Here is a 24775-nt window from a genome sequence, read left to right as displayed (position 1 = left end):
CACACACCTGTAGTCCCAGCTACTCGGGAGGCTGAGATCGCTTGGGCCCAGGAAGTCGAGGTTGCAGTGACCCCTGATGGTGCCACTGCACTCCAGCCTGGGCAACAGAGCGAGGCCCCATCTCAAAAAAACAACAAAAAACAAAACTAAGTCTCCCAAAGAATCTTCATTTTTATTTATTTCTTACTGCTATTGAGACTGATTGCAAGAGGAAAGGAAATGGGAAGAGTTTTTTAAAAATAGAAATTACATTTGATAATAGTCTGGCTAAAAGAATAGCAGTCAACAGTTCCTGAGCAGCTGCTGTGGACAGGCTGTCAGCCAGGTCTTCATATACTCATCTCAAACCCACAACAATGATACACGATTAGTATCATCCCACTTCACCCATGAGACCATTGGGACTCAGCCAGAAAGAGATCTGCTGAGGGCCACACAGCAGGAGGTGGCCAGGCCAGGAGGCAAAGGAGGATCTAAGGTTTGGACCTGGGTCGGCCTGGGTCCTCTGCATCAGCAACCTCTGACCTCTGAGACTTTACCTACAGCACAATGCACAGATCTTCAGGGCTAAGTTGAATTGTTTGTTTTTGTTTTTTGTTCTGTTTGTTTTTGAGATGGAGTCTCGCTCTGTCATCCAGGCTGGTGTACAGGGGTGCAATCTTGGCTCACTGCAACCTCTGCCTCCTGGGTTCAAGTGATTCTCGTGCCTCAGCCTCCTGAGTAGCTGGGATTACAGGCGCGTGCCACCACGCCCAGCTAATTTTTGTATTTTTAGTAGAGATGGAGTTTAATCATGTTGGCCAGGCTGATCTCGAACTCCTGACCTCAAGTGATCCACCCACCTCAGCCTCCCGAAGTGCTGGGATTACAGGTGTGAGCCACTGCGCCTGTCCCAATTGGTTTTAAACAACTTAGTCACCCCCAAAAGTTCCCTCAACTCCCTTCTGGCCAATGCCCTCTACCCTGAGGTAACTGCTGAACTGACTTCTTTTTTATTTTTTTTGAGACAGAATCTCGTTCTGTTGCCCAGGCTGGAGTGCAGTGGCGTGATCTTGGCTCACTGCAACCTCTGCCTCCTGTTTTTTTGTTTTTTTCTTTTCTTTTTTTTTTTTTTTTTAAGACAGAGTCTAGCTCTGTCACCCAGGCTGGAGTGCAATGGTACAATCTCGGTTCACTGCAACCTCTGTCTCCCAGCTTCAAGCAATTCTCCTGTTTCAGCCTTCCAAGTAGCTGGGATTACAGGCACCTGCTACCACGTCCAGCTAATTTTTGTATTTTTAGTAGAGACGGGGTTTTGCCATGTTGGCCAAGCTGGTCTTGAACTCCTGACCTCAGGTGATCCGTCTCGGCCTCCCAAAGTGCTGGGATTACAGGCGTGAGCCACTGCGCTGCGCCTGTTTCATTTTTAAAGAAACCGCCAGTTTCCCCAGTGGAGATCCTGTGCTCCACACCCACAGCCGTGTCTGCGGGTTCTGGCTGCCCGCACCCCTGAACCTTTTCCACGACAGCCATTCTAGGAGAGGTGAAGTTGTATCATGTCGTGGCTTTAATTTGTATTTCCTGCTAAGGAATGACGCTGGGAATCTTTTAATATGCTTATGGGCATCTGTATATCTTCTTTTGTGAAGTGCCTGTTCAAGTCTTGCTCATTTTAAAATGAACTGTCTCCTGACTGCTGAGTTAGAGGAGTTCTCTGCACATTGTAGGTACTAGTCTTTTGTCAGATACGTGCATTGTAAATCTAGTCTGTGGTTTGCTTTTTCATTTTCTTAATAGTGTTTTTGGATGAGAAGTTTTTAATTTTGATGGGTTATTTTGACTTTCAACCGGGGAATAAAAGGTGTGCAGCTCCATTAGCTGGTGGTGCTGCTGGAGAGGGGCAGGTGGAGGACGCCCCACACTGGGTGCAGAATCGGGAGGTACCGCCCTTGCACAGTTGTCACTGGTATCAGATGACAGCCCACGGAGTGTAGCAAAACACAGAGGCATGACTCTGCCATGTGAAAATCTCATGTGTCTTCAGTTATGACATCAACTTAAAGCTATTCATTCACTGCTACACAAAAAATTATCATTATTCCTCTTTGCATTTTCTAAAGATGACAATTTCTCTATTCCAAAAATTCACTGTATTTTCTCCTTCCTTGATCTTGTACAGAATGTTTTACCGGGGAGTTTAAACAGAATTCCCTGGAACTCTAACATTACATATGCAAAGATCTGTACCAGTCAAAATAAAGTACCTTCAACAGTAACTCTAGAAATAGCTGAGAAACAAATGCTAATTAAAAGACAATTTTACATTAGAGTCTTCAACCTGCCTCTAAGAGAAACTACAGGCAGCAGTGATCATGCTAACAGAGTCACATGGTAACAAAAACACACCAGGCCAGCATCTCAGAGTTGGCAGCAACAACAATGCTCACAGAACACGGAGTTCACATTACACAGTGAACAACCTTTCAGAACACATATAAAAGACTGCTAGATGATGTACTTCCAGTGCATAAACCAGCTTATTCCGAATTGAAGAGACAGGTGAAAGATGACAAAGTTGAACTGAGGGCTTTCCTGCAGACTTTTACCCCAGAGTGTCACCCAGGCCGCCTGGATGAATGAGGTTTGTGAACCTGTTCCATGGAAGAAGTGGTCAGGATGTGGTGAACGCGGTGGCAGAGACCACAGCCCTCCCCAAGCACTCCATGGCTCCCTCACATTCCCTTAGAGTTAGGCAGGACCCACGACCAGTTCTGGCAACAGGCTCTGAGCAGAAGGAACCGAGATGGTGGAGACGCAGAGCAAAGCAAGCGGGATCAGGAAGCCACCACCTGGAGGACCACTGCCCAAGAAGAGGACAGATGCAGGGCCAGCTGCGTGGAGCGGGGGCCACGGTTCACTGTGTGAAGTCGCTGATATCTGGGGCTTGCTACCGAAGCACAGCCCAGCCTGGCTGATGGAAACACACTGACATTTTCCTGTCTGTCCCTGCTTTGTCCTTATTTTTTTCTCTTGTTTTTAAAAAATGCTTTAATTACTTTATTTGACAAAGCAGACATTTTCCCTTTAGGATTATTTCTTAAACATATTATTTTAAAACAAAAAGTGGCATTTATTTGACGTTTTATTTATAAAATACTTTTCTGTATAAATTACTGCATAACATAATCCTGTTTGTTACCTAACAGCATAAACTGACACTGAATAGTTCTTCATTAAATGCTGTGACCTGATAAATTAAATTACAAATTTCATTAGTTTGCTAAACATTCCAATGCCTGACATAATGCATATTTATGTGTACTGGGAAATGAAATGTTACAAGCATCTTAAATATCTGCTAAGTGATGCAAATTTTCTTCCAAAAACTAGGATTATAATAAATCACTACAAAATTCCATATTCAACTGCTACAACTTGGTTCAGCAGCCAACCATTTAATTTAAGAATTCCTTTAATTTAATCCTATAGCAGTAATTGCTCTGGTAATTTGTATAGGGACAGAAAGAAGAGGGAAGCTGTATTTTAAAAAAAAATTGAAGCTGGGCGCGGTGGCTCACACCTGTAATCCCAGCACTTTGGGAGGCTGAGGCAGGTGGATCACAAGATCAGGAGATCGAGATCATCCTGGCTAACACGGTGAAGCCCCGTCTCTACTAAAAATACAAAAAAATTAGCTGGGCATGGCAGCGGGCGCCTGTAGTCCCAGCTACTCAGGAGGCTGAGGCAGGAGGATGGCATGAAGCTGGGAGGTGGAGCTTGCAGTGAGCGGAGATCGTGCCACTGCACTCCAGCCTGGGCGACAGAGCGAGACTCTGTCTCAAAAAAAAAAAAAAAAAAAAAAGAGCGAGAGGGAAACAGGAACAAGTCCACCCTGAGTCCAAGATGGCCTCGGGCCCTCCAGTGTTCAGCAGATACTCGTTGACGGGATGGGTGCATGTGCAGAGGAACAGCCTGGGAGTCCTGGTCGCCTGTTCACCTCCCTTGCCCCAACACAAAGCTGCCAACCCTGGACTTGCTGCATTTTCTCAGGATGTGTAGGAAACAGGAAAGGAGTCTTAATCTGACATTTCAAGATCAACCAGATAACTCAAATAAACAAAATCTAAAGTTCAGGGCAGGATAAGGACTAAGCGAGGTGGTGCTTTAACAAGAGATGCTGGATTTGCCCTCCCTGTGGCACAAACTGGGGCAACACAAGCAAAAGCCCCACCACCAGCAGCTAACAAAGACTAGAGAGCACCCCCGAGCAAGACGTGTCACAGCCTTAGGATGACCACACCGCCCGGAGATGGCCGACATTTAGACGGGATACCCCGTGCATCCTCCAGGGGGTTGGGCTTGGGGGTTGCTGCTCCCATTAGAAAGGAGAGGAAACCAAGGCCGGGCATGGTGGCTCACACTTGTAATCCCAGCACGTTGGGAGGACAAGGCAGGTGGATCACTTGAGGTCAGGAGTTCAAGACTAGCCTGGCCAACATGATAAAACCCCATCTCTACCCAAAATACAAAAGTTAGCAGGGACTGTATGTGGTGGCTCACGCCTGTAATCCCAGCACTTTGGGAGGCGGAGGCAGGCGGACCACCTGAGGTCAGGAGTTCAGGACCAGACTGGCCAACATGGCGAAACCCTGTCTCTACTAAAAATACAAAAAATTAGCCAGGTGTGGTGGTGGGTGCCTGTAATCTCAGCTACTCGGGAGGTTGAGACAGGGAGAATTGCTTGAACCTGGGAGGCAGAGGCTGCAGTGAGCTGAGATCGTGCCACTGCACTCCAGCCTGGGCGACAGAGCGAAACTCCGTCTCAAAAAACAAAAAAATTAGGTGGGCATGGTGGCACATGTCTGTGGTCCCAGCTACTTGGGAGGCTGAGGTACGAGGATTGCTTAAGCCTGGGAAGGCAGAGGTTGCAGTGAGCCAAGATCGTGCCACTGCACTCTAGCCTGGATGACAGAGTGAGACCCCACCTGGAAAAAAAAGAAAGGAGAGGAAATTACGGTTCAAGGTGACAGCAGCTTGCCCAGAGTCCAGAGCCCGCCTGGGGCCCAGCTCTGTCCTGCCTCTGCCATGAGTCCCCACACCTCTGCCTGTGACCTCCTTGCACCCACTGCTGTCTGATTCATTTCGGGGTCAGCCAGATACTGACATTGATTTGCTAATGATTTTGCAGGCAGAACACAGGAGGTCAGTGAAAACCTGCCCATCCACAGCGACCAGGATCCCCAGGCCATCCCTCTGTTCACACACCCAACCCCTCAATGAGTATCTGCTGAACACCAGATGGCCCAAGGCCATCTTGGACTCAGGATGGACTTGTTCCTGTTTCCCTCACACTCTTGAGACTCAATCCCACTCAAGCCAGGTTTCTCCCCTAGAGAAACCTCCCAGTGAAGCCCAAATACACACCTTAGAGACCTGCACCACTTTGGCCAGCTAGCCGGTGCTGGGAGAACTGGATCGAGCCAGGAGGGAGGCATGGGCTGTGCTGGAGGCAGGAGGCCCAGGCAGGGCTGGCTCCAGCAGTGCAGAACCTGGCATGATGCCCATTCACTCTGAATCCCACCACGGTGCAGCAGCCTTCCTGGAGGGGCTGGGAAGGGGATGTGCAAGGGAAGCAGTTCTGCTTCTCACCCAAATGGTGCAGGTGAACACAGCCTCCCACAGTGCTCAAGATTCAGGAACAGGGAGAATACACACCAAGCCCTGGATTTTTTACCCTCAGAGGGAACTAGCGGCATTTTCCAGTTAGTCTGGTTAGGAGCTGCTGGAGAACGGCTCAGGACCAGTAGGGTCTCTGAACAAATGAAAGGCTTTCCAGGGCAGGCGGCAGGTCAGCCAGCACCAATGTTCAGGCCACTCTCAGCCTCAGCCTTGTCTATCAGTCACTGTCAGTGATGTGGGGAGGCGGGTATTCTCAAAAAGCTAGATGGTAACTGGTGGGTCCAAAAGGCAGGTGGGGAGGCCCAAAGCATAAAGAACAAAAGTTGCCCTGGACAAACCTTCAGTCCCCAAGCCTTGGAACAGAACTTGCTTCTTCAGCTGAGTTAGTGTTCAGGGGCCTTTTCAGGCAAAAGAATGGGTGATGTCTACTCAGCACCCTGTAGGAGCCCCCGGGGCTGAGCACGCCAACCACCACCAGGCGGCCTAGGACGATGCTTGCTTCACGGAATGGCAAAAGGCTCTCAACAGCTGGTAGCATACAGACTGCAATGCAGCCAGGGGCTTGGGGAGAAGGGGTTAAGCCCTTCTCTTCCTGCTTTCTTTTTTTTTTTTTCTTTTGAGACAGAGTCTTGCTCTGTCACCCAGGCTGGAGTGCAATGGCATGGATCTCAGCTCAATGCAACCTCTGCCTACCAAGTTCAAGTGATTCTCGTGCCTCAGCCTCCCAACCAACTAGCTGGGATTACAGGCATGTGCCACCACACCCAGGTAATTTTTGTATTTTTAGTAAAGACGGGGTTTCACCATGTTGGCCAGGCTGGTCTTGAACTCCTGACCTCAGGTGATCCGCCCTCCTTGGCCTCCCAAAGTGCTGGGATTATAGGCATTAGCCACTGTGCCCAGCCCTCTTCTTGCTTTCTTTCTCCCCATCCTTTTTTTTTTTTTTTTTTTTTTTGGTGAGTACATGTGGTTGAGTTCTCAAACATTAAATGCTTATACAATTCAAGTCTACCACATAACCAAATGCTGGTTCTAAGTTAAAAAAACTGGGAAGCCTTGCAGCCAGGAAGTTCCTAAGTCAGTCCTGCTGCAAGTGCAGGGCTCATCCGGGCCCTGGGGGCCATCTGCACAACTCCACCTTCAGGCAAACCACACCTATGCTGCCTGATCCACCAAGAATCTACTTAGAGAGAAATCTAATGTTGTGGGCTTATGTTATTATTTCTTGGAACATGAATGAATTATTTACAAATAGCAGCACTACATTTCTTTCTTTCTTCTTCTTTTTTTTTTTTTTTTGAAACAGAATCTCGCTCTCTTGCCTGGGGTGGAGTGCAATGGCATGATCTCGGCTCACTGCAACCCCTGCCTCCCGGGTTCAAGCAATTCTCCTGCCTCAGCCTCCCGAGTAGCTGAGACTACAGGCGTGCACTGCCATGCCCACCTAATTTTTTTTTGTATTTTTAGTAGAGACAGGGTGTCACCATGTTGGCCAGGCTGGTCTCGAACTCTTGATCTCAGGTGATCCACCCACCTCAGCCTCCTAAAGTGCTGGGATGACAAGTGTGAGCCACTGCGCCCGGCCTACAAATAGCACTACATTTCTTAGCCTACTCCACAGCTTTTGATAGAAGATTCAGAGAAAAGCAGGAGCTAGTGGATGCAGGTCCTCCTATATCTGGCTGAGCTGAAGGAGAGCTAGCACCTGTGTGCTGAGCCACTCTCCTCCGCCAGGTACTGTCCTGAGGAGATGGACAAACGTGGCACTGATCCTGTCATAGGGAACACCCAGCTTTTCAGCTTTTCAGGTCATAAAGCTATGTTCCATATTCAGAAAGACTGACGGGGCAGCTGCATCACCAGTATCCTTCAAGCCGCTCACAGCGAGTGGCCCCTTGACCTGAGGACGCACACCCTCCTCGGGTTCTGACAGCCCTGCAAACTCTAAGGGGCAGGAGAAGGGACAAAATCCAGAGCCTGTCTAGTCTGAAAAAGTGGCCAACTGAGCTCCTGAAATTCAGCAGCTTATAAACACCCCCTCAGAACTCTTACAGGTTGGACACAGGCCGGGCAGTTTTGTCCGACGTCACGTTGTGATGCGGGTTTAGGGCAGTCAGGGCACCAGCAGGTGTACTCACGAGGTGGCCATACCTAGCTGGGAGAGGTCCAGCCTGGTCCAGTGCATGCCCGTGGGGCAGCTCTTGGAGAGCGTCCTGATGAACACCTGGCCGAGGCTGTCCAGCGCCCACAGCGCATCCTGGCAGGCGGCATAGGCGCGCATCTCGGCGTCGGGAGGCAGCTGCACCGTGGAGGGCCGCGACTGTGCGCTCTGGGCGCTGACGCTGCACAGGTCCTTGCTGCTCTGGCACAGCCACAGGAAGCTTCCTGCAGAAGGGGGTCATGTTTGTCATCGAGGTGTTGTCTGCACCGAGCCGCCTGCCCTAAACGCACAAGGCAGCCTTTGCCTTTCGGCAGACACCAGCCACCTGGCCACAGATGCCAGCTCACTCACCCGCCCATTCCCACACGGGCAGGAGCGGTGTAGCACTTTAAGGTAGAAGGCAGAGGGAAACACCGTGACTAAAAAGAAACACGCCTGAGATGTTGGAAAGAAATGGAAAGAAGGCAAGGCTTAGGAGATTTTATGAAGGCCATAATGTTGGCTTAGTGGATTTGACCTCCCGTTTTTCATGGGCTGGGAAGTTTTTCACTTGAACAAAGGCACCAAAGCATTTTTAATATAGAAAGTTAATTTTACCAAGAGGAGAAGACTATCAACTCAGCGCCCTGGAGGGAGGGAGGGTTGGCAGTTCCTAGGAAGGGTGGCGCCATGGTGCTCTCCCGGGCCTTCTGGGGATGGGGCCGGGGGGTGGGCAGCTGCTGGAGAAGGCTTAGGAAGCTGGAAGTGCTTCTCTTCCCACCCTTGCCTCAAAATCATGTCCTTTCATTCCCTACAGCATTTTTAAAAAGTCTTTTAGGTTTAACAGATTCTGTTTAAAATGCAAATAATCCTTAGGGCAGTTAAAATCTTGGTCACAGTACGTTATATGAAATATTATCTACAACTTGTGGCCACGTTTTGGAATTCAAACTTTTTCTGGATTTTTGAAAACTTAAGCTAATGGGTATGCCAGAGGTTTACAAAACAACCACGGAGGGGCCAGGCGCTCCCCGGTGAAGTGCGGTAACATCCCTGCAACATGGATGCGGTCACAGCCAACAGATCAACCAAGGCTGGAGGCAGCTATGTGAGATCCGGTCAGGTTTTGCTGCCAAATTAATTTATGCCAGACTCAAGAAATAACATTGTTTTCAGAGATTTCTGGGTTCCAGAACTGTGGTCCGAACAATCTGGTGGGTAAGAAGTTATTGTACTGACCCAGTCACCCGCATCCTAGTGGGACTAATGGTTTGAACTAAGCAAACGATTCCCTCTTCACCACAGATTTCACAGCATCTTTGCGTTTCATCCTCATGCAATCCTGGGAGGAGGTACAGCTACTTCCCAGAGAGGTCACCTGACTGCCGGGGCTCCCAGCTAAGCGGGTGGGGGAAGTGCCCCTCCTGGCCGCAGATGCCAGCTCCCTCACCCTCTGGTGCCCTGGCTCCCTCACAAACCCTGTGCTCCGCAGGGACACTGAGTTCTGCCCAGAATGTGGTTGGCAGGAGCACCCCGCTGCAGGGCAGGTCTGCCTAATGGGGTGCAAATGTGGGACTTAGGTTATCCGGAGGCTGTGAACAAGACAAGGAAGCTGCTGGGAGGTGACAGAAGGATTCTCGAGGGGAGATGGGAAGGTGCCCAAAGAAGCTGTGGCCCCTGCCATGTGCCACTGGAAGTCACCAGCTGCCAGCCCCGGTAGCTGCACTGTGTGAGCCCCTCCTTCAGAAGGACACTTTCCCTCATCTTCACCACGCTCGGTCCCTCTCAGAGGCTCTCCTGGTCAGGCCTATCCCGATTCAGGGCCCTTGGCTCAGCTAACAAGGGCTACTGGCCTCTGACACCCTCATGTGGTCAGTCTCCGAGGCATGCCCCATAATCAACGAGGCCACAGTCCGACTGTGGTTTGAACCTTTCCAATGGCCAAGCTGTGCTCTAGATTCTTCAGTGAGGCTAAGACTGACCCACCTTCCTTCGTGGGAGCCGCAGAAGCCAACACAAAGGCCCATTTTGTAGCAGAAGCTGTCCCACGGGGAACCACATGATTCCAGTAGGTGCCTGGAAAGAGTAAATAGGAAGAATGTGTTAAAGAAAGAAAACATAGACAAAACCACTTCAGATCTTAGTTCTGGATGACAGCTGGCCTTCAAACCCTTTCTCCAGATAATTCTAGAGTGTCCCTAAATAAAGCGACATGAGCAATCACAGCCTGCCATTCATCTCCCTCTGAATACTGCCAGGCAGAGCCACACCCAGTCCAGGGTCGTGGAGGCCATGCAGCAGGGAGAGGGCTGGAGAAAAGCAAGGGGTTCACTCACAGAAACAAACCCCAGGATGTGTAGACTGGCATCTACATTCACAGACCTGGCCAGAGCCTTGCATTTCCAACAGTGGCGATCACCTTCCCTCCAGGAAGTGGACCATTCTCTCTCACTAGGTTTGGGTGGATTTTTTCATTTAAAATGTGAAATTGTTAACATAAAAATGACCTCCATTTGCTTTTCTTATGTCATAAAAGGTTTCCAGGGGAAACACTATCCAGAAACAGGGATACGAGTTTTAGGAATGACAGATTTTTTAAAAAGGAGAGAAACTGATCACAAAGCATAGAGTGCCTCCACTAGACACTTCATACCGCTGGCACTAAATTATCTTTTCAAGTTGAGATCTTAAAGCTTTTCTTTAAATGTTGGCTTTAAAGTGAGGCTGCCTATAAAGCCAGTGTGAAAATTACAGCAATTCACCCACCTATGAGACTTCCCTTAGCGACGTGGAATTCATTCTTGCCCGAGGAGATCCAGACACCGCTGTTATTGACCCCGAGAAGGCTTGGCTGGCACTGAAGCTGCTGGGACCAAAACGCCATGCGCAGCTTATCTGCCACCTTTTCTACGGGGGCTTGGGCTGCTGTGGCCACCGAGTGAGTGGCATGGATTATCGTCTGAAATAAGCTGCACTGGTCAAACACCACATAGTCTGTGATGCTCACCTGGAAGGAGGAGACAAGCAAAAGCCCTGCTGTCAGAGCAGTTACAAGTGTAGACTCTCCGCCTTGAGGGAAGGTTCTAGCTCAGGTCCACACCTCTGCATTTCTAGTAACAAGATGACCATCCAAACACAAATGTGCACGTGTGCGCTTGTGAAAGGACCAAAAAAATGCGGCAGGATGCCATCAAACTGCTAATGCTAACTCCAGCTCCTTCGTAGGGTTGGATTTAAAGGTATGGAAGAATATATTCACATTTTATACACTTTTATACAACATGGATCTGTTACAAGCATGTATTACTTTTGTGATTAAGTATCACCCCCTCACACCCCTTCTAAGAAGACTTTCATTCTAATCAGAGTGAGAAAGAATAATTTTGCCATCTTTTCTGAGACAGTCTTGCTCTGGCATCCAGGCTGGAATGCAGTGGCACAATCATACTCAGCCTTGACTTCCAGGATCAAGCAATCCTCCCACCTCAGCCTCCCAAATACAGGCGAATGCTACTACATGTAGCCAATTTTTAAATTTTTTGTAGAGACAGGTCTCCCTATGTTGCCCAGGCTGGTCTTGAACTTCTGGGCTCAAGTGATCTCCCTGCCTTGGCCTCCCAAAGTGTTGGGATTACCGACATGAACCACTATGCCCGGCTTTAATTTTGCTTTTAAATCAGGTATTTCCAATGGACAATAGTATACGGTACTTAGAAACATAATATGCATTTAAAAAGGTATCACAAGTAGAGTGATGAACTTTTTTGTTTTTGAGACATAGTCTTGCCCTGCCACCCAGGCTGGAGTGCAGTGGTGCAATTTTGGCTCACCGCAACCTCTGCCTCCTGGGTTCAAGAGATTCTCGTGCCTCAGCCTCCCGAGTAGCTGGGACTACAGGCGCACGCCACAACACCCGGCTAATTTTTTATATTTTTAGTAAAGATGGGGTTTCACCATGTTGGCCAGGCTGGTCTTGAACTCCTGACCTCAGGTGATCCGCCCGCCCAGGCCTCCCAAAGTGCTGGGATTACAGGTGTGAGCCACCATGCAAGGCTGTGATGAACTAATTTATGATCTGAATTGGGACTACTAATAATTACTCCAGGGCAAGAGCATCAACTAGGACCATCCTGGGTATCTAGACTCTAACCCTAGCTCAGAAGAGTAGCTTGCTTCTATAACATTCCTGAAAAGCATTCATATACCTCAGACATTTCTCCAACCACCCCTCCCTGCAGGAAGCTCTTCTCTTCTTGGGCAGCTTGATGTAAGGCAAATTCTTTATGAGTGAAAATCTGATTCTCCATGATGTTCACTCACATTTCTTCCCTGCTGGGTTTGATTACATAAAACATCACTGGCATAATGCCCTACTCCTGGTCGGGCACAGTGGCTCACGCCTGTAATCCCAGCACTTTGGGAGGCCAAGGCAGGTGGATTACTTGAGGTCAGGAGTTCCAGATCAGCCTGCCAACATGGTGAAACCCTGTCTCTACAAAAATACATATATGTGTATTTTTACATGTATATGTATATATATGGTTACAAGTACACAAAAGGTATTTTAAAATCATTTGCATGACTATCAAATATTACCTAGTATATAAATTAGATACATCTGTATACAATGTACACATTATATAGAATACATATTTTATCAAAGAGTAAACACAACTCATTTTTCTACATTCTCATCGGAAAGACCTCAGAGCAGTCAATGCAAGACAAGCCTTCAACAAAGCAAGTCTGAGGTGACAATAAAACATAAACCAATGGGACAAGATACTTCAGAAACATCAAATACTGGCTGGGCGCGGTGGTTCACGCCTATAATCCCAGCACTTTGGGAGGCTGAGGCAGGCAGATCACAAGGTCAAGACATTGAGACCAACCTGGCCAACATGGTGAAACCCTGTCTGTACCAAAAATACACAAATTAGCTGGGCCTGGTGGTGCGTGCCTGTAGTCCCAGCTACTCAGGAGGCTGAGGCAGGAGAATTGCTTGAACCCAGGAGGCGGAGGTTGCAGTGTGCCGAGATTGCGCCATTGCACTCCAGACTGGGTGACAGAGCAAGACTCCGTCTCAAAAAAAAGAAACATCAAATATTTCATGACCATCGACTATCAGTGCAATCTTACCTACCACAGTGGGAGACTGTGGGAGCAACACTAACACTAAACTATACCAAAGAAGGGGAAAGTAGACACTCCTTTGAAAATCCATTCTAGGGCCGAGGGTGGTGGTTCACACCTGTAATCCCAGTGCTTTGGGAGGTCAAGGTGGGAGGATTGCTTGAGCCAAGGAGTTCGAGACCAGCCTGGGTAACAGCAAGACCTTGTCTCTACCAAAATAATTAGCCGGGCATGGTGGCATGTGCCTGTGGTCCCAGCTACTTGGGAGGCTGAGGTGGGTCGTGATCCTGCCACCACACTCCAGTGTGGGCAAAAGAGTGAGACCCTGCCCCAGAAAAAAAAGAAAAGAAAAAGAAAAGAGAAATTCATTCTAGGTGCTCTTGCTGGGACCAAATCACACACAGTGAACTTGATTATACCCTCATCCTGTTTCTTAAAGTGTTTCCTTTTCTGGAAGCACGTGGGAAAATTCTCCTATCTTTGCTGAAATACCATCTACTTAGAGGCCTTCTGAATAAGCAGAGACAGCTCAATTTTAATTCTGGGTTGGGCTTTCAAACCTATTATCTGGGCTCTTTTCTCAGCACATTTGTTCATAATTAAACATCATTATTACCTAGGTCTTCAAATGGATGTCACTGGGTTTATTTAGCCTATAATAATAAATATATAAACAATATAAAAATAAATAAATTAAGTGCATTATTTACACAAAGAGTTTTGCAAATTATTTCCTATGATGAAAAGTCCTTTATGTTTCTAATGTACTCAAACACAGCAAAGTCTAATCCATCAAATAGAAAAAAGGAATACTATTGGCTGGGAGTGGTAGCTCCACTTGTAATCCCAGCACTTTGGGAGGCGGAGCAGGTGGATTTCTCTCTCTCTCTCTTTTTTATTTTTATTTATTTTGAGACAAGGTCTAGCGCTGTTGCCCAGGTTGGAGTGTGGTGGTGTGATCTTGGCTGAAACCTTTGTCTCCTGGGCTCAAACTATTCTCCCACCTCAGCCTTCCGAGTAGTTGGGACCAACGGCGTGTGCCACCATGTCCAACTAATTTTTGTATTTTTGGTAGAGACAGGGTTTCACCATGTTGCCCAGGCTGGCTTTGAACTCCTGGACTCGAGTGATCTGCCTGCCTTGGCCTCTCAAATTGCTGGGATTACAGGTGTGAGCCACTCTGCCCAGTCTGGGTGGATCTCTTGAGCTCAGGAGTTTGAGACCAGCCTGCGCAACATGCCAAAACCCTGTCTCTACAAACAAATACAAAAAACTAGCCAGGCGTGGTGGCACACGCCTGTAGTCCCAGCTACCTGGGAGGCTGAGGTGGGAGAATCACCTGAGCCCAGGAAGTCAAGACTGCAGTGAGCCGTGACTGCACCACTGCCCTTCCGCCTGGATGACGGGTTGTTTCAAAACAAACAAACAAACAATAAAAAAGCGAATATTTTAAATTTAATCCAGTATCTTTAAGGAAAAGAGAGAAGTAAGAAAAGGGGAAGCAGAAAAGGTCGGGAGACCTCAGCACGTGGCGCAGAGCTGAACACCTACTTGCCACCAATGGTCGTCATCTCCTTGGGGCTTCTTGGAAATAATGCCAGTTCTGAACCACAGGTTCCCATGGATGTCCAGGGCCCAGAGAGTCTGCTGATCCCCGAGCGTTATGCAGACGGGTTCTAAAGCTTGCCTTTCGCTGAAAATAAGGAGGAGAACAGGGGGGTCAGCACCCATAGGCAGAGTGCCCAGTGTGTCTGGACTGCGGACATCCAGGGTCTCCCGGCAGGCGTGGCTGGGAGAAGAGACGTGGCCCTGGAGCGAATCAGCAGGTGCCAGGGAAGGAAGTTTGGGCCTGAGTTAAATTACTGTGCAAGAGATATGGTTCAAGTGGGTGGCAGCTTTTGAAAGACACACTGATGACCCAGAATGGCCGGGAACACTCTTAAGAGAGAAAATAACCTAAGAAAAAAGCGAGTAGGCACAAAAGGAATCCAAGGCCCCTGAGCGCCTTCATCTCTCTACTCCTTCCCCCGCCAATCCAAGGCCCCTGAGTGCCTCCATCTCTCTACTCCCTCCCTCACCAAGGGAGTGACTGTAAACTCCCCCGATGTGCCAGGCTATTCTGTGCAGCTGGACCTAGGCAGACACTGCCCTCTTTGCTGGAGACGCCCTCCCCCTCCTTCCATATGGGGAAGTCCTCGTCAGCTTCAAGGCTTAGCTGTTGGTCCACTCTGCATGCTGCCTTCCTGATCTCTGCATGGAGTCCATGGTTCCCTCAGTGCTGCACGCTCCACACTCCTGTTTAGGGCCATCTGTGCTAATGGGTGTCCATCCATGCATGGGGCCCCCATGAGACCTGGAACTGATGAGAGCAGGGCCAGTCTCAGCCCTCTTGGCGCACCCAGCCCCTAGCACCATTCTGGCTTTTTGTTGTTGTTGCTTTTTTTTGTCTGTCTGTTTTTTGAGATGGAGTCTTGCTCTGTCACCCAGGCTGGAGTGCAATGGTGCGATCTCGGCTCTCTGCAACTTCCGCCTCCCAGGTTCAAGTGATTCTCCTGCCTCAGCCTCCTGAGATGCCCGGTTAATTTTTGTATTTTTAATAGAGACGGGATTTCACTATGTTGGTCAGTCTGGTCTCGAACTCTTGACCTCGTGATCCGCCTGCCTTGGCCTTCCAAAGTGTTGGGATTACAGGCGTGAGCCACCACACCTGGACCATTCTGGCTCTTAATAGGTATTCACTGAAAGTTTATTGGCTTGCTAAATTCAAACCAAGAATATCCTAATCTAGTTTTTCAAAGGACTATTAATACTTCCATATTAGTAAAATGATCTGATGGCAATTCTATAACTAACATCTTGAATGGTAAAAAAAAAAATAGCTTAATAAATTACAGTTCAGAGATCGGGCCAGGCATAGTGGCTCATGTCTGTAATCCCAGCACTTTGGGAGGCCAAGGCAGGAGAATTGCTTGAGCCCAAGAGTTCGAGATGAGTCTGGGCAACATGATGAAAACCCAAAACTCATCTCTACAAAAAATACAAAAATTAGCTGGGCATGGTGGCATGCACCTGTAGTCCCAGCTATTCAGGAGGCTGAGGCAGGAGGATCACCTGAGCCCGGAGGTCAAGGCTGCAGTGAGCCGTGATCGTGGCACTGCACCCCAGCCTGGGTGACAGAGTGAGAACCTGTATCAAAAAAAAAAAAAAAAGCTACAGTTCAGAGATCAACTTCGATTAGCATGAAAATAAAGAAAAATATTTGGACCTAAGCCGTCACAGACACTAAACCAGAACTACCTGACGGTGGGCAATTCTGAATAGAGACCGTCATGACAGACTCATGACGCTGTGATGCTCAGGGCTGCGCAGAGGGCGGCAGCATTTTTAAAAAGCGAGCTCTGACTCAACGTCCAGTTTGCTGGTCAGAATTAGGCAGAGATTCAAGCTTAGCCTATAGCCACAGAGGCTGCGGGTGCTGCCTCCCAGGAACGGCCTCATGGTGCCTTGTGGTGTCAAGTGGACAAGAACGAAGGGTAGGACAAGCACGACATGAAAGGAGTCTCTGGCCCGCCAGTACCTGACAATGTCACACTTCCACTGCTCGCCTTCCGGACAGAAGCTGCTCACGCCCTCCCGGTACAGGAGGGCCCTCTGCTCTGTCAGCGCCCACACCACATTGTTCTGGGCTGTGATCTGGGACAGCGGGTAGGGACAGTCCACCTTTACGGCTCTGGCACAAGGGCGATCCACGCTCAGACCTGCCAGGAAGATGGGAAGAAGCCCCAAAGACACACAGTCAGAACTCCACACCTCATTTTGACTTGGTTATTGGCTTATTTTTCCTTTTTTGGTATTTTGCTATGTTCTTTCATGATGAGTGCTTTAAAAAAAAACTTTAATTAATTAATTAATTAAAAATATAGACGGGGCCTTTCTACGTTGCCCAGGCTGATCTCAAACTCCTGGGCTCAAGAGATCCTCCCACCTCAGCCTCCCAAAGTGCTGGGATTACAGGCAGGAGCTGCCCTGTCCGGCCGCTTTTTTGTTGTCAAGTTTAATCAACATAAAGTGGTTAAATTCTGCCTAAATGTAACATCTATCTGAAAACAGTTTTAGACACTCTTTGAAAACTGAACAATTCAGAATTATCTGGTGTCCCAATGTAGCTTAAGAAGTTCTAAGAGAAGAACACAAAAGCCAAGAGCAGGAGAGTGGCCAGATGGAGGCCCAAAGGCTGCAGGGCAGAGCAGCTCTTCCAGGCAGAGGGCTGCAGCACTGCTGGAGTTGGCAGGGACCTGAGGCCTGCAGTCGTTCCTGCAGAGAGCTCCAGCACGGCAGCTCCTCTCTGTTCTGACTGGGTGTGAGGTTCCACTAATAAAATGAAACCCCGAATTTCCCAGATGAAATCTGAGGTCTGTCAAACTGCAAGGCAGTGGCAGGCCAAAGCTCAGGGTCCCTGGCTCCCTGTCCAGGGCTCTCCCCTTGCCTCCTTGTGTCCTGTCAATAAAGTATGTCTAAATGAGCTCAAAGGCTATTCCCAGGGGAGCAGACAGACCAACTGTCGCCTACAACCCTGTATTCTTTGACCTTAGGCCTGCAATTAGGTCTCAGTACTCAAATATGCTCCGTGACTAATCACAGACGCACCTATAGTATTGCAGTCCTTGGGTGATATTTCCTTCCACTAAACTAGGTGGGAATCACCGGCAGGACTTCTTACACGACACACTCCTGAGCAGTCTCCAGAGGGATTGGACCTAATCCAACAGGTCTGGGTGGGGCCACCTCATGTGAAATCACTGTCCTGGTGATTCCTCTGGCACTACTGGTTTAGAGGTCACTCGCTCCTCACCCCCAGGCCAGAAGCACCTCCTGTCTTCCCCATGACCAAAGCTCAAATGTCCTGGCAGCTTAGATGTGCATGTGCCTTGTCAGAGCTACTTTCATTTAAAGAAAGACACAGGAACTAGGCTGGAGAGACCTGGGCCAGCTTATGGCCTATGAAGCCAGCATGGCTGTGCACCCAGGCCAGAGGTTCTTACACAGCTAGGAGAGAGCCAGCTGTGCAAGGGCTTCAACCTGAAGACTCATCCCCAGCTGACGACTCACAGCAGAGATTAAAACATGCTCCTGAGGCCCGTGGCTCACGCCTATAATGCCAGCATTTTGGGAGGCTGAGGCGGGCAGATCACAAGGTCAGGAGTTCAAGACCAGACTGGCCAACATAGTGAAACCCTGCCTCTACTAAAAATACAAAAGTGAGCTGGACATGGTGGCATGTGCCTGTAGTCCCAGCTACTCGGGAGGCTGAGGTAGGAGAATCGCTTGAACCCAGGAAGTGGAGGTTGCAGTGAGCCGAGATCGTGCCACTACACTCCAGCTTGGGCAACAGAGCGAGATTCCGTCTCAAAACAACAACAACAACAACAACAACAACAACAACAACATTCTCCTGGAATCAACAACATTAAACGCCTGGAAGACTGATCTTTACATAAATCCAACGTGGCCTCTGGACAACTGACGATAACTCCTGCCCCACAGTCCTTCCAGATACTGATAAATCACATTGCTGGTGGAAGATCCTTTCCCATTCTGCTGACAGTAAACACTGACTGTCATTACAGCTTATTTTTAATAAGCAAGTCCCACTGTGCCCTTCCATCAGCTAAAAAACTTCCCTGAGGGCAGCTTCCTGTGACTTGCTGAACTGCTATTTTTGTTTTGTTTTGTTTTGTTTTGTTTTGAGACGGAGTCTCGCTCTGTCACCAGGCTGGAGAGTGCAGTGGCGCGATCTCAGCTCACTGCAAGCTCTGCCTCCCAGGTTCAAGTGATTCTTGTGCCTCAGGCTCCCAAGTAGCTGGGATTACAGGAAAGCGCCACCACGCCCAGCTGATTTTTTTTTTTTTTTTTTTTTTTTTTTAGTAGAGACAGAGTTTCACCATGTTGGCCAGGTTGGTCTTGAACTCCTGACCTCAGGTGATCTGCTCGTCTAGGCCTCCCAAAGTGTTGGGATTACAGGCATGAGCCACCACACCTGGCCTGAACTGCTATTTAGAGCAAATTATGGCCTGGTGTGGTGGCTCACACCTGTAATCCCAGCACTTTGGGAGGCTGAGGCGGGCAGATCACTTGAGGTCAGAAGTTCAAGACCAGCCTGGCCGACATAGTGAAATTCCATCTCTACTAAAAATACAAAAAAATTAGCTGGGCGTGGTGGTGGGCACCTGTAATCCCAGCCTGTGATCAGGAAGCTGAGGCAGGAAGATCACTTGAACCCAGGAGGCAGAGGTTGCAGTGAGTCAAGATGGCACCACTGCACGCCAGCCTGGGCAAGAGAGCGAGACTCCGTCTCAAAATAAAAAAGAGCAAATTATTTCTTCTTTTTTCCTGGCCCACAGGTAAGTAAGTATATAGGAGCCGGGCTTTGATATGGCTGAAAAAAAAAATGCAGCCACTTAAACTTTAGCTTAAAGGGGGAAATGAATTTTATGTCCTTCCTCTGTATTCTTACCTCTTAAGATCTAACATTGTAGGATACGTGATATGCGGTGGTTGGCCATAGGAGAATAAGATTCTGTTTCTGTATCTCACCAAATAATCCTATTCATTTTTGCCCTAAATTTGTCCTGGGTTGAGTTTGTGTCAATGCAGGAAACTGCTAATACATGCCAAATGGCAAATACTCTCTTCCCAGAAGTGTCTTAATTCGAATGGATTTAGCCTCTTAATCATAGCGATTGTGGTAAGCATGTTACTAGCAAAGCAGGGTGCAGCAGAGGCAGTGACGGCAGAGCTGGCAGGCCCCTAAGCGCAGCCCGCGGTTACCTGTCTGCAAGTATAGGTCCCCACTGGTCCTGATGATCCAGGCCGTGTCATCACTCAGGGCCACAAACACTGCCTGGGGCAGGGCTTCGTACCAGTGCCGCTTCCCCTTGATGGTGACTTTCCCACAAGCAAAAGCCCGGTTAGATTTCTGTTCAATCTTCCAGAGAAGGGCTCCTATGGAAATAAAAATTCTATTCACTGTCCAATAAATACTAGAATATATTTCTATACAAAAGTCTTCATGTTGGGCATTGAGGGGAGAAAGATTTCTAAAACACATCCTGTTCTGTCCCCCCAAGTGGGGAAAGAGGCCACCAGACCCAGGTTTGGGCCCTTGGCCACCACCCAGTGGCTATGCAGCTTCAGGCTCCATGTCACCGCCCGTCTCCAAGCTTCACTTTCCTCCTGGGCAGTGGGGATCATCTCCACCTTACAGGGCTGCTCTAAAGACTGCAGACGGAAGCAGATCAACCACATGGCCACAGAGCTGGGCACATGACAGGTGCTCCTCACACGGGAGGAGAAACACTGATGACATTATTAGGTTTGATAAGTCTCCAAATAAACATCCTAAGCACAACTAGTGCCCTAGGAGAGGCTGAAAAAGTCCTTTAGGGATTCAAAGAGAAGGATCAGTTCTGGATGAGCTGAATGGAAAAGGTGCACAGAAGGAACACACTTGCACTGAGTTGGCCTGTTTTCACTGTGAAGGGGACTTTGATGAAGAGATGGAGGAGGAGAGAGGAGAGGGAAGGCAGGATAGCGCTGCAGCTGGAGGCCTGGAGCAGGCCGACGCAGGCAAGGCGAGGGGCCACCAGTGATCACCGAGTGTCAGCTGGGCTGGACTAGAGTGCCTGTTGGGCATCTCTGCCTGTGGTGCCCCCGGCACAAGGGCTCTGCTGCCCACCAAGGACATGGGACTGGGCCCTGAAGGACACCTCAACTGAGCAGGTGAATCTCATGGAGATACAGAGTTCCCACTAGCACAGTGAGGGACCAAGGGGCCTGGGAATACAAGTAACTAATATAATCAGGAATAGAACCGAAGTTCTAAAAGGCTAAGGAGACAAACCTGAAGGTAAATGACACCAACGAGAAATGAATTAAAACACACAACTGTGTAATGACAGCTTGTGGAGTGGGTTGTTAGCCAGTCTCTAAAGAAAAATATTTTTCAAACAAACAGTGAAAGCAAGCAAGAAAAACAACGCTGAACAAACTAATATTTTAAACAGTGACAGAGACCAGGGAGAATTAAGGGAAATTCATCCCGAAACACAGTGAAGTTACAGAGAACAGACAGGTCCCAAGCCACAGACTCAGCTTCGGCTTCGTCTGACTTCTATTCCAATGTCCTGACAGTAAACCAGGCTGCTTCAAGGCAAAAGTGTCCCCACTGGCGTAGGTGCCGACGTGGCCAACACAACCTTAAGAAAATACAAGCAAAGCCGGGCGTAGTGGCTCGCACCTGTAATCCCAGCATTTTGGGAGGCCGAGGCGGGCGGATCATGAGGTCAGGAGATCAAGACCATCCTGGCTACCACAGTGAAACCCCGTGTCCATTAAAAAAATACAAAAAAATTAGCTGGGCGTGGTGGCGGGTGCCTGTAGTCCCAGCTACTGGGGAGGCTGAGGCAGGAGAATGGTGTGAACCCGGGAGGTGGAGCTCGCAGTGAGCTGAGATTGTACCACTGCACTCCAGCCTGGGCAACACGGCAAGACTCTGTCTCAAAAAAAAAAAGAAAGAAAGAAAGAAAGAAAAAGCAAGCAAATGATTCCATGCAGATATGGGAGGTCTTCCAGCTCAGGAGAACATCGTTCAGGAAACACCAGCTCCAGTTCACTAACAATGGCCTAACAGCAGCATGAAAGAATGAATGGACTTTCCTTTTAGAGTCAGGGAGTAGATTGTTCACCCACAGCAGAGAGCTCATTAAAACAGAATTCCTAAAGAGGAAGCCAAATAATTGGAATATATCCAACATATCCATAGGCCCGTCTTCGTTAGTTCGGTTGCTTTAAAGCAACAATGAGAAAGAGAAACACGTATTATTTTTATGAAGAGTTAGTATATTAATATCCCTAAAAAAGTCCCTCAATTTTCAAACTTTTTGTCTAGCTTACAAAAATACGATCAGAGCTTACCATTGCAATTAATAAAGAAAACAAAAACTCAAACTGAACACCCATTTACACTATGAATTGACATCCAATGAAGCAATTCACGTTCTTTGGAGACAACCCCTCAAACGTTCCGGAAGAGGCAAACCTGGTGAACGCACGGCAGCGTGAGCCCAGAGCTGCTGCAGGGGAGCCCTGTACTAAGATGTCTGCACCCCGGGGGCGGGGAGCAGGAGCGGCGAGCGGGAGCAGGGAGCGGGGAGGCGAACCTGAGGGCGAGACTGCCACCTGCTGGACAGCATCTTCAAACTTCTGCCAGCGCAGCCCGGCGCCCGGCAACGCGCTGCAGAACAGGCCGCCTTTGTAGTCCAGGCACCAGATATACTTCTCGGAGACCACCAAGCTGAGGATGCCATAGCCGGGACCCGAGTAGCCCATCCAGCTTTCTGCAAACTAACAAGGGAAGAGCCAGTGAGTTCTGTGGCAGAGGACACAGCCACATTTGGCTTACTGTCCTTAGTAAGAAAGGTGAGAGGATATCATTAACACGAGACGGTAGAAGGGGTCAGCAAGACGCCAAGTCAACCCTTCTCCCAACCCCTGCTATCTGTGGACACCCCTCTACTACAAACGTTCTGAGACGTGTGCTGCTGTCTCCCAACAAAGACTCCCTGGAGTCCCTGGATGACATTTTCTCCTGTTCTAACACCTTTGCAAATGTAACGCTTAGAGCATCACATCACATTACGAAGGAGCTGCTATTATTCTGCAGGCATACCTCACCTTACACAAAGAGCCAGGTTCTTCAACATTTGGATGCAAGTCAATTTTTTGTAGTCTAATCATTACAGAGGCACTGGATATATGGCACTACCACTGTCTTTCTTTTTTCCACCATATTTTCTGTTTTTTTTTTTTTTCCTTTTTGAGACAGAGACTCGCTCTGTCGCCCAGGCTGGAGTACAGGGGCACAATCTCGGCTCACTGCAACCTCGGCCTCCTGGGTTCAAGCAATTTGCAATTCTCCTGCCTCAGGCTCCTGAGTACTTGGGATTACAGGCATCTGCCACCACACCCGGCTATTTTTTGTATTTTTAGTAGAGACGGGGTTTCGCCATGTTGGCCAGGCTGGTCTCGAACTCCTGACCTCAGGTGATTCGCCCACCTTGGCCTCCCAAAGTGCTGGGATTACAGGCGTGAGCCACTGTGCCCGACCTTGCTAGAATTCTTTTAAAAATCAAAGCTAAATAAAGTCTTTGTACTTTAACACTTTTCAATAAATGCAAAGAAGATAAATGTATTTGTACAGATGCCCACATAGAAGTTAACTACTTCAAAGAAAATGGTGCCCAACTCTTCTCAATCCAGCCCTGCTCACCATGGCAAGTCTTACTTCCACACCGAACCTCCAAATAAAAACACACCATAAAATTTCTTGGCTTCCCAGCTACCTGGAGTGGGATGAGGAAGGGAGGAAGTTAGAGAGTCGGGGGCTCAAAGGGCCAGGATCCCTGTCACCTAAGTGAGGGCTTTCCTAAATTTCTGGCCTAGAATTCCAATACCCCACCCCACCGACAGTCTGCCTGGCTAACGCCCAGACATTAGGGGGCCATGCTGCTTGCGCTTCCTGCAGCCCTGTACTTTGCTCAGTACCCTCACCTGAGTCCCACTCAACTGCGAGGATGTGAACATATACCTGGCTCCCCCTCAAGACTCTGAGGCTCAGGAAGATGGAATCCACAACTAGCTGCCATCTGCACTGTGGTCCCCAGCATAATCACAGAGGCTGACAGTCAAGGCCACTCAAGAACCACTGGGTTGAAAAGATAAATGCCGGATGACTGAATAAAAGGCCACCCTTGGCCAGGCACAGCAGCTCACACCTGTAATCCCAGCACTTTGGGAAGCCGAGGCAGGCAGATTGCTTGAGCTCAGGAGTTCGAGACCAGCTTGGGCAATATGGCAAAACCCCTTCTCTACAAAAAATACAAAAATTAGCTGGGCATGGTGGCACATGCCTGTAGTCCCAGTGACTCAGGAAGCTGAGGCAGGTGGATCACTTGAGCTTGGGGAGGTCGAGGCAGCAATGAGCCATGATTGCGCCACTGCGCTCCATCCTGGGTGACAGAGTGAGACCCTGTCTCAAAAAAAAAAAAAAAAGAAAGAAAGAAAGAAGAAAAAAAAGCCAGACTTATGGCGTTTTGTCTCAAAACAAGTAAGCAGCATGTTTCACTTCTGAGGCATGACAGCACAGAGGGTGAGTGAGGGGGTCCTGGGGCCCGCCCTTCATTTGCTATGTGACCTTGTGCAAGCTGTCTAGCTGTTCTGTGCTTCCACTTTCTCCTCTGTAAAATGGGGACAAGGAGAGTGCCTATTTTATAGTTCGTGTTTAGAGAAGTAAAAGAGTTAAACCTGTAAAGTGCTTCGTGGGATACCTGCACATGGTGAGCACTGACAAAGCGTCACACTGCTAGCACTGACAGAAGCCAGTGTAGACTGTGGAAAGCACACGTGGCTGTAAGTGCGCAGCCATAATTCATACCTCACATCGACAGTAGTAGGAGATAGGGCAAGACACAGTTTTGAAACAAATATATCTAGTAATAATTACTTGCTAAGGGAAGTAGGCACTTTTAAAAAAATCACTTTTAATATAAAATGCTCAAGGACAGTTAAAAGTCATCTCCTAGTTACATGTGCTGGGTGGACCTACAAAGACTGGTTACTCCAAACTGGTTCCTGTACAGCTCACAGGGGAGCCTTGGAGCCACTGTTCGGAGGTTGAGGAGACAGCAGTTCTGGAAATGGCCTCGTGCTCTTGCAGATGGTTCCCTGGAGGGGTGTGAGGAGAAGGACAGGAGACTCCCTGCCTCCAAACTGCTCAGAGCTTTCTCT

At 48.6% G+C, this 24775-nt stretch overlaps 1 protein-coding gene across 5 annotated transcripts in view; it reads right to left on the bottom strand.

Moving 5' to 3' along the window:
• The window catches only part of TECPR2 (tectonin beta-propeller repeat containing 2), a 136566-nt gene that overhangs the window by 41266 nt on the left and 70525 nt on the right, over positions 1 to 24775 (bottom strand). For 3 of the 5 annotated variants that reach the window (XR_008620989.3, XM_055098037.2, XM_034938193.3), the window contains exons 10-16: positions 22150 to 22333; positions 19760 to 19933; positions 16509 to 16689; positions 14483 to 14624; positions 10565 to 10805; positions 9785 to 9874; positions 7810 to 8043 (exon numbers count right to left, since the gene is read on the bottom strand). Coding sequence is in view for 4 of the 5 variants with exons in the window: in XM_055098037.2 (XP_054954012.1) it covers positions 7810 to 8043; positions 9785 to 9874; positions 10565 to 10805; positions 14483 to 14624; positions 16509 to 16689; positions 19760 to 19933; positions 22150 to 22333 (1246 nt within the window). In the remaining variant the exon portion in view is untranslated. Of the gene's footprint in view, positions 1 to 3; positions 5588 to 7809; positions 8044 to 9784; positions 9875 to 10564; positions 10806 to 14482; positions 14625 to 16508; positions 16690 to 19759; positions 19934 to 22149; positions 22334 to 24775 lie in introns of those variants that run through there. The other 2 variants (XM_055098038.2, XM_034938194.3) reach the window with 2 other exon arrangements.

Source organism: Pan paniscus, chromosome 15, assembly GCF_029289425.2.
Source record: "Pan paniscus chromosome 15, NHGRI_mPanPan1-v2.0_pri, whole genome shotgun sequence".
Lineage (NCBI taxonomy): Eukaryota > Metazoa > Chordata > Mammalia > Primates > Hominidae > Pan > Pan paniscus.
This window is presented reverse-complemented; position numbering and strand designations above follow the sequence as displayed.